General features: G+C 41.5%; 1 protein-coding gene across 1 annotated transcript; it reads left to right on the top strand.

The window, feature by feature from the left end:
• Nucleotides 1-329: 329 nt before the first annotated feature.
• Nucleotides 330-10,027, top strand: LOC106965023 (guanine nucleotide-binding protein subunit beta-like protein 1; the record flags this gene model as incomplete). Its single annotated transcript, XM_015060881.1, has 2 exons — nt 330-620; nt 8,473-10,027. Coding segments are annotated over 2 exons (570 nt in total), but the record flags the coding sequence as incomplete, so codon positions are not given.
• Between the last annotated feature and the right edge of the window lie 264 nt (nt 10,028-10,291).

The following is a 10,291-nucleotide window of genomic DNA, read 5'->3' as shown; positions in this document are numbered from 1 at the left end:
TAAAATCCCCCCCCCACACACACAAAAAAAACATCCAAATTTGAAGGTCTACCATGTCAAAATCTTAGTCCGACTAGGGCAGATTAAAATACTAATTGCATTTTGTGCATTGATAGACGACAAAAAGTGTCAAATGATGGATAAAATGATACTGTTGTGCTGCAGAGAGCAGCTGGCTGACGAATGGAGGCCACAACGTCTCTGAGTGTCAGCCGGAGCTTCCAGACTGATAACCTCTGCTCCTCTCAGCTCCCAGCACTACACTAGTTCTTTTTTTTTCTTTTTTTTCTTTTTTTATGGCTTTCTAAACCCCCGTTCTCATCTCACGTCTTAACTTGCGTCGCTCTCCCTCCGTTCCTGCTGTCCCTCCTCCCTCTCTCCCGTCTTCCTCCCCTCTCTTGCAGCCTGACTCGGGTCTCGGACCGCTCCTGTTCGCTGGATACGAGGACGGTTCCCTGTTGCTGTGGGACGTAACCCAGAGGTCCGAGCTGAGCCGTGTCAAAGCCCACCCCGAGCCCATCATGTGCCTGACCTTTAACCCCGGCAGTCTGAGGGGCGTATCGGGCTCCTGCGAGAAGCAGCTCTCTTCATGGATGCTGGACGGCCAGAACCACATACAGGTTAGGAGGCTCGGGGCTTATCCGGCTGATCTGGTCGTGTTTGTTGTTTAGGCTGCAGCTCTGGAGATCCTGAAGATGTGTTGCTACTTTCTGACTTATCCAATCCCTTTATTCATCATTTTTGACCGTTTACAGTTAGCAGTTACCATCTATACATTTATTTTTATTCCCTTCATCAGTTTCTGAGCCTTCAGCTTCTCGTCTTTAATCATAGATATCCTTGTTTATTCACAGTATAGCATCAGCGTCTCAGTATCAACTTTATGCATTACTTACAGCTAGCTAAATTATTTTTTAATATTATGAATTAGAGAAGCACAAAGAAACCATCAAGTAGCGGGACATTTTCCACTTCTCACCTCCAACCGTAAACAATGACTGACAAGCAGGAACAATTTTGTTGTACCAACAAAAGCTCTCCTCAGTGTGGAAGTTGTTACTGTGGGAAGAAGACCTTTGTGTTAGCTACTTTCAGTTTTAGTGAGTTCCTTAAAAAATTAATCCAAGGACGTAAGCAGATGTAAGGAAATTGAAACTGTATTTTGCTGCAATAGAGCAACACTTCCAACAGATCACAGTGGGATTGTTTTATCCAACTGAGCCTTCAAACTCCGAGTCAGGTGACATTTTTGAAGTGGAAATGTTTGGAGGAAGGTCAGAATATTAAGTTTGCTGCAGTAATACTAACCATGCTAGGAAGTAAAACAAAACAAACAAACTGAAGTCCATAGAGAGTTTGTCCTTGTTTTAATATATTAGCATGGGTGAGCATACTTTCGCTAGTGCGCTAATAGTGGAACTTATTTTTCGTTTAGCACTTTTGCTTCCTTGGAACCGTTTCTGTGCTTAGTTTCCCCTAATTGAACTTTTCTGGATGAATTATAAAGCACTAAATTACTTTGCTGGTTTGTAAACTTTCAGTTGAATAAAGATTAACATCTGTTTGGACAGTTAAGAACTTTTCAAGTGGACATTTATATTCATGCTCTTATTTTGAAAAGAGTGAAGACTTTTTACTTTTTTCCTCTCCTCACATTCTGTCTCCCTTTCTTTCTCTATTTTTTTCTCCTCATAACTTTATTTCAAACAAGAAATGTACAAGAACAAAATAAAACTCAGTAAAGAAAACAATATAAACAAACAAAATATCCAAGGACATTGTAGAACATGTAAATTATAATCTCAAAATGAAGTTGGAGACTGATGATTATAGTCTTTCAAGGGCAGATATTTTAATTAAAGTTAGCTCTTTAGCATTAGCTACTGCTAAATACCAGGTTGGTGTAGCGGTTTAGCGTTAGCAGAACTAATATTTGTTTTTAGAGCTTTAATGTAACTAACTTTTAGTTAGTGGTGCCAACCACTAAAGATGAGTTAAATCCTGTTTAACCACAACTTGTTCGCTCACACACGACATGACATCACTGCTCCTAAAATGAATAATCAATGAGCGCTCAGACTTAACTACCTGCTAACTGATTGTTGTGCCCAGTGGTCATCTAAATCCCATGGAGTGGAATAAATGAATAAATGGCGCCAGAGGAGAGGAGAGTGTTGGCTTTCGCCCTACTTGCTTGGAAAACATTAGGGCCCAAAGAGGAAGAGGCTCAGCGGGGCTCCAGGGGCCATAAATCAGCTGCTGGTTACACAGTGTTGGCAGGACTAGGGGCCAAGGGCCAGACTGAGGCTGTCACTCTAGACTCAAACCACCCACAGACACTCTGAGACAGAGTCTCACAATAGGCCTTGTTAATATGTTCAAAAATAGCAATTGTTGTTGTGAGGAATCTCTTTGTGCATCGAATAAAATCGGAAATTTTAACTGATATTTTAAGAGTAATATAGGAGGAAATTGTTCGTACGTACACTTGGATGCTGCAGACGTCGCAGCATCTCACACTGACGTGTGTTTTTGTGAGAGTCCCAAATTCGCACTCCCCCGCCCCTGCCACACTCACTCAAAGAGATCACATCAGCTTTTGTGCCATAATTCATTGTACATAACAGCTCCTGCTTCAGAGACTTTCTGCCTCATTTGGAAACTGTATTTTCTCTTGATTTCATGAGCAAATAGGAATGCTCCTATTTTTCAGTCAAACCTCATGAATCAACGCCAAGGGGAACCTACGGCTGATATAGTGGGCTCCTGCTCCAGCGAAGGGGTATTATTCTTTCCAGGGCTTTTTACAAATGAACGCTCGAATTAGAAATATTTGCAGAGCTCCCATTTTCTCACCCCGAATGTGTGTCTAGACAAACACGGCGCAGGATTTCAGTTGGTATGCCATAAACAGGAGGCGAGCAGTTATTGGGGTTTATTTTGCTAAAGCAACAAAATATTGATTCAGCATGTAATCCAGGATGAGGATGACAGGGGGGGGAAAAGCACAAGGGAAGAGGGGAAGGATTCAGTTGGGGCTTTTAAATTACTCCGAAGTGCAGCTCAGTGTGACGTCCAGACAGCTATCCTCAGCGCTTCCCACAGACGTATTTTCTGTGTGGCCGGGGTGGAGGTCCTGCCGGGTGGCAGGTCCGGGCCACGGCTTCTGACGGACGACCTGCGAGAGGTAATAAAAATATCAAAACCTTGGAGGCCCCTAAGCCAAACAAAAAACACATCTGCAGTAAGGGGAACAGTAGTTCACGGTGGGAGGCTGCAATAAAGACCGGGGAGACTGCAAGTGCCACAGCATCTCACTTCCCACAAATTACCCCGGCAATAAAGCCCAAACAGAGTGCAGTGGAGCTGGCTGGGCGAGGCAGATGGATGGTTTTAGTGAAATCCAGGAGGGAACTGAATTTGACACAAAACAGCGCAGTTATGATTTAATGACACTGGAAGTCTATGAAGTGAGCTTATCTGGGCCAGATAAAGACAGATGGGCACAGGACTGGAGGTTAATGTGTTGCACATGGCTCCCAGAGGCCTTTATCTGCCGTGTGACCCTGCTGGCCTCAGATTGTTTCGTGGTAACGAAGCATCATCTTCAGCCCTGTTTCCCTTCTACTGGGCATTTTTGGGATTGTGAGGCAATTTGGGTGTTGGGGGGTTTACTGGCCGTTAAATTACATAATATAAATACATGGATTTAACTCCTTGTTAAATCCACAAAATGCATAATTTGATTATAATTTGAGTTCATTAATACTTTAGAAGCAAATACATGTTTATTTTATTTTATTTTATTTTTATGTTTTTACAAAGTCACACATTGGCACCACCACTCGAGTCCTGTAGAATGCAATAAATCAGCAACTGGCCAAGAGTAGATTTGTTTAGATTTGTAAATGCATTCCAATAATTCAGATGAGATGAAATCAAAGCATGAATTAAGATTTCCATTCCAGGAACAGCAATGAAACAAGACACAGTTTTCAACCTTCTCCCACGGTTTCATACAGTAGCTTTACCTTAAACACCAAGAGGCCCAAGGACCACCGTTACCTTTTAATTATAAAAGATAATTAATTATTTTTATTGTTATTATTAAATGAAGAAAACCGTCTCACAGAGCAGCTTTCCAACTGTGTCTTTCTCACTCAGCTCCTTCAGACTAGTCAGCAGCAATTAGCAAACATCTGGTGGAACTGCACATCAGCTGAGCTCATTAAAGGAGCTACGTCTCAGTTGTTAATAGAGGAGCCGTGCTGTGATGAATTCCTAAATGTGGAGCTTCAGAAAGAGCAGGAGTTCCTTAAAGAGACAGATGCCTTGTTTTATCTACTAATCTTAACAAAAGATGGAAACAAATTGTCCCACTTCAATGCATGGACAAGTGCAATGATGAGTTTGTTCAAGAGAGAGAGAGAGAAAAATGCAGGCTGTGGCCTGTAAAAGGCAATAGGAAGACTTCCAGAGTAAGTCGGTCGTGTCTGACAGCTAGCTCTAACTGATGACTGTTCTTCACAGGAAGTCCTGCTCCTCATCTTTTAATGGGACTGTAATAATATGCCCACCCAGTGGTCACCTGTACGGTTTCTCTGTCAAAATAGAAGTGCTGTCCTGATGTTCTTCATCCTCACAGGGCCTATCCCACTTCTGCTAATGCAGCTAAATTGTTTTCCCTCTCCCAATACTTCCTCTTCTCTCCTCCGGTCACCTGTTTCACAAATTTATATCACGTCAGCCAGAGTCAACCGACAAGGCGACAAAAGGCTGTAATCTCCCCTCCGCCGAGTGTGATTCAGGGACAGGGCGTGTCGGGAATACCTGCGAAAAAGCTTCCCGGCCGCTAGGCGCGAGTGAGTGAGCGATGACGGGACGTTTCAGTGGATCTGCGTTAACAGCAAGACGTGTGCCAAGATGAGGAAGAGAAGTGGAGCAGAGCGCGATTGAGACCTGCCACCCTTTCTTCAGTGTGTGCCGAGTCCAATGAAATGGGACAAAAGAGGATGGTGAAGTGTGAGTTCGTGTCAGGACACTTGTAGACCCACAGCGAGTGGGATCCAGCTGTTACGTTAAAGTGATCTCTGGGAAAATGGACAGTTAAACCTGCAACGTTCGTGTGTGTGTGTGTGTGTGTGTGTCTGCGTCCTGTGACACACACACACAGTACGAAGTACGAAGTAAGATGTTCGTTTGTCCCTGTTACAGCCACTCGGCCCAACAGAGTGAGGCCTGGTTGTTAGTCAACTCCACGTTTTCAATACTCAGATTTAATCCCTAAGGTAAAAAAATAAGACAGTGAAATTATCTCAGCAAAAAGATATACAGAATATTTAAGTAAAAAGATGGATATCCAAGGAGCTAATAGTAGGCATAAGATGATAAAAATAACAAAAAAATTGGTTGATAACTAGATTTGACTTTTCCTGCTCTGTGCTTTTATTTAGAAATTTTAAATGTCAACTGAAAATTTTTACAACCTTCTCAAAATAAGTTTAGACACTAAACTTGTACAACCTTCTGTGTCTCAGTTCCAGTTGTGTTAAACTTCCTAATTATTGCTCTTCTAGGCTTAAATAAGTTTCTATAATCCTTTTGCCTATTCGTCTTCTAAGTAAAATACGAAATGTAAACAAAAAAAAGAAAAAAACTTTATTTTGAAGAAATTGCTAGGCTGAACAATAATTGTGTCACCAGTGATTTTCTTTTTTTTTTTTTTTTTTCACTCACTGAAAAAATGTCAAATGAAAGTTTGGGGTTTTCCTACATCTGTCAGATGTGGGATTATGCTGCTGCAGTAGAACTTATTTTTTCCAAATGTGAAGGGTATGCATAATATGTTGAGCCTTATTCTAAGAGCATAATTCTACTGGCTGGTATACCATGTGAAAAAAAAAAGTTTGATGTTGGATTGATGTTAGTTTTTCTAATGCTTTTATACAGCAAGCTTATAATAACCCACATTTTTCCTTTTCTGTTTAGTTTTTTTTTGTTTTACTAAGTTCATTTTGTAGAGCATTTAATTTAATTTATTTAGTAACTTAATCTTTTAGATGCTTGTTTCCCCCTCGTGTGTTTAGTCCAGGGACTGTTGCCACAAGAAATCCCCCAATAAACAGCGACACAGCAGCCGGGGGGGACTGCATTCGCCGCTGCACACGGGCATCTTTCATTTTAAATAATGACACAGGACGACCTTTCTTCCGAGTAGCAGTTTTCCTCTCCGCTCTCTCTCTCTCTCTTGGATAGAAAGTAAAAACAATTAACGAGGCGGCCTCGCTGACTGACCATTACTGCAATCATTAGCCATTTACCGCCTGCAGTTGACCCTTAAATGAAACAAATGCCTTTTCCTGACACAAACTATGGGAAGCAAAACAAACAAAAACAGACACTTAAACCCATCATTATCAGGCCTCTAATGCAGACCAGATGGGGAGAGGTAGGGGCATACCACATACCTGAGGTAATAACAAAGCTCAGAACAATCTCTAACTCCCCTGCTTTTCTCTGGATCTGTTTACCCATCTTGTTCTGTCTGAATGGGCACACACTAGTTTTCATTACAAATGTGTGCAAAACTTTGTTGATATTTTGCTTAGGACACAATTTTACAAATTGCGGTGTTTCCGTCGAATAAGAAACTAAAAATTCACACAATATGCTCATTCACACAATAAGTCATTGAAAAACATGCTGCGCCAAACATCCTCCTACCACTTCCTGTTGTCTTCTTCGTCTTCTCCATCAGTAGTAGCAGCTGGTTGTTGATCACATGACTGTAACTACCATACTTCTCTCAGGATCTGGTTTTCTGCCTATATGATCGCGCACTTGTTTTCATTACAAACATGTGCAGAACTTTTTTGATATTCCGCTAATGTAAAAAAAAAAAAAAACATCATTTCTCAGATTGCGGTGTCAACATCAGTTAAGAGACAATTATAATAAGCAAATATGTTTGTTCACGAGGTAAGTCATTAAAAAACATTCCATACCATCATCTTTCTACCGCTTCCTGTCGCCTTCTTCATCTTTTCATCTGGTTGAGGCATAAAAAGTGTCTCCTTTTCAGTTTTGCTAAAGACACTAATTTTGATGAGGCCAAAAATCCACTTCATGCTAGTGCAAAAAGTTATCAAAAACTTTTTTTTCTTTTAAATTGAAATGTTTCTGTTAAGGATTTTTTTTTTTCGTATTTCCAATTTGCGCAATTTTATAGTCAATGGAAACACAGCTACTGTTTTACGCTACTGATGCCAACAGGGAAGGGTTCATTACCAAAAACAAAATAGGAAAAATGGCACCACTAACTGTTTTGAACTTCTTTCTTTTTTTCTTTTTTCTATGATCAATGACATTCCTCTCTCTGTTCTCTCTCTCTCCCTCTCGCATTCCTCTTGATTCACATCTTGTACCTGGCTTATATCTCCCACATGCAGCTTGCGGACGGGTTCCTGCCCAGAACGGGAGCGCGCATGCAGATACATTCTCCCAACATCTCCTCCCATCCAAGGCTCATTAGTCTCCCCAGACGCAACTTATGAAGTCAATTTTACGCTGTCCAGTTTGATTTCTGCTCCCACGTCCAGATGTTCGCAGCCCATGTAGCGATCCGGCAGATATCCCCGCGCTGCAGAAAGAGCACGTTCTCTCTGCAGGAATGCCCCGCCACAGCAGGCCCTCCAGATACCGATCTGAGTCATTCGTTATAATATGTCAGAAAGTTGCCCTTTTAGAGAGATTGATACAGTCCTTGGGACAGTAGATCACAGGGAGATGGCGCGGGAGACGAGGGGGGGCTGTGGCTAATCTTTAGCAGGCAGAAGCTACACCAGCGTATTCATCAGCAGTCTTCACCTGCTGACCAGAACGTAATTCATCAGAGACGCTTGAAGCAGCTGAGTTTCTGCAAATGAGTTTTTCAGTGAAAGGTCTTCTACTATTTTTTTTTTCTTTTCGCAGTGACACAGGTAACTCAGTTTCCCCACCCCCAGTTCCCTCCTGCGCCCCAACCCAGCAGCGCTAACTCCAAAGCAAATAGTGGGACTCTGAGAGATTTCCTCGGGGCTCTCGCGCCGTAATGTTTTATGGCCGATGATTGAGTCCTGGGAGTTTACGGCCAGGTTCAACAGACCTCCAGCCCTCGCGCCTGGACCTCCGTCATCGTATCAGCTGATAGCATCTCGGTGTGTGTGTTTTCGTTGGCCACGCTTTCCCTGGAGCGAAGTGACTTAGTGATTTATTGACCTAATTTTTATCTTACTAATGTGTGTTTTCTGTTTACTTTTGCTTTTCGTCCTCAAATTCTCGGTTTGTTTGGTTTTATTCTGATCAGACGGTCTCCTCAAAGAAACTACTTGTTAATGTACTCTTCAAACACACGGAGGTGCTGCAAATGCAAATATTTCTCATTCTATTCAAGCAAACTGTTTGCTGAAGGCCTTTGTCTCTGTGGTTTTGCAGCTCCAGGACTACGTGACGTTGGTCAATCCCGGCGTTTCTCAGCTCTGCGTCAGGGGCGACGGGCGGCTGCTGGCATCCGCGGGCTGGGACCACCGAGTGCGAGTGTTCGGCTGGAAGAAGTTGCGGCCGCTGGCGGTCCTTCAGTACCACACGGACATGGTGCTCAGCGTGGCCTTCTCTGATCACCAGGAACCCAGGCAAAGACTGCTGGCTGCTGGGTCCAAGGACCAGCGCGTCAGCCTGTGGTCCATTTACAACCAGAATGCCGACACATGCTGACTCTCTGAGCTCTCCGGGTTTCAGTCTGCAGACTGAAATCAAAATACCCTCTGCTTTTAGTTTTATAGTTTTATAGTGACCCGCTTTGACTCTTGGCGTGGACCGGTGTCAGATTCTCTCAGCTTGAGAACGCTGAGGAACAAAAAAAACAGAACGTAGTTTGCTTTTCTGTTTTAAAATGAGAAAAGCAACAATTATTCCTACTTCTGCTCAAATATATTGTTTAAAAAAAGCTACAAAAAGAGTTACGTTCATTTTGATAGCCTTACCTGGATATTTTGAGATAATCCCTTCTAAATTTAGTTATTGATTTTACTGGGTTAATTAGCAAGGCTATCTGCTGCTGTACCTAACCTGCAGCCAACTGCTTGACAGACAAGCTGCTTGTAGCTTGCTAGCTGTAATTTTACATGTAGCAAGACATAAGTGGGATTCCTTTAATTTCCATAATCCTGTTTTTTTAACCAGGATTATGGAAAATGTTTTTACGCTTCTTTCAGCTTTAACAGCGGAGACGAGGCGTTAACAGATGGTGTCATTCCAAAACTTAAAGTTGCTCCCTCCTGTTTCCTGCTATGTCATTAAAAGGTGTTTAAATTACAGCTGCACCTATGAGTGGTTCATGAGATTGGAGTTGTGTAATTCAGTAATTACTTGTTCAAATACCGTTACATTTTTTGTGCATTTTTTCTGTTGAGTAAATACATTAATAGTACAGGCGACAATCATTTTTTTGATCCATAGATTCAATTTTGAGAAGAAAAATCATAATTTAATGCATGAATATCATAATCTCTATTAATTGTTTCATGTACTTTTCTTTATCAAAACACCTGCAAATTTTTTAAATCTTTTTCTGAATTACATTGAAATTGATAAAAATTCAAATTGACCAGTCAGATCCCTAACAATACCAGATACTGGTGTTGGTCTAGAAAAGACTAATTGTTGTATCCCATTAACTCTTTTAAACTTCTTAAAACTCTTATACTTTGATGCCAGTAACCGGCCCATGCCCGCTTACACGACACAGAGCTACTACGTTCAAAAGTTTACATTAGCATTTTTTTACATTAGAATTTTAAATGTTTTTTCTATGCTAATCTTTACTATGATTTTGTAAAGGGAAAAGCCAATTTTCCAATTTTCCATACAAGATGAAAAAAAGTATGACAGTCTAAAATCACAAAATGATCAAACAAGAAATAAAGAATAGTTTGTAACACTGGTGTAATATTTATACCAAAGTGCAGATTAAAGAACTCCTAAAACCAGCCTTTTATTTTTCATCCATTTCCTTTTTCTGAACACTTTCAGTTTAAAGAGCTGCTTTTTTCTGTTGCATCTTAGTGCGTTTTGATAACTCAAAAGGTTTAATTCACCAGCTCCTCAGCCTCCTATTTGCTGAAGCCTAACTCGGTGCTGTGCAGCTATGTGATTGTGTTGACTTATCAGATGGAAGCTTTGCTCCAGTGGACATGAGTTTGAGGTGTATGGCGCACCTGAGCAGCTTTGTAATCCTGAGTTGTTATTCTTCCAG

This window comes from Poecilia latipinna, unplaced genomic scaffold, assembly GCF_001443285.1.
Source record: "Poecilia latipinna isolate Pla-1442-1.1 unplaced genomic scaffold, P_latipinna-1.0 Scaffold1753, whole genome shotgun sequence".
Classification (NCBI taxonomy): domain Eukaryota; kingdom Metazoa; phylum Chordata; class Actinopteri; order Cyprinodontiformes; family Poeciliidae; genus Poecilia; species Poecilia latipinna.
This window is presented reverse-complemented; position numbering and strand designations above follow the sequence as displayed.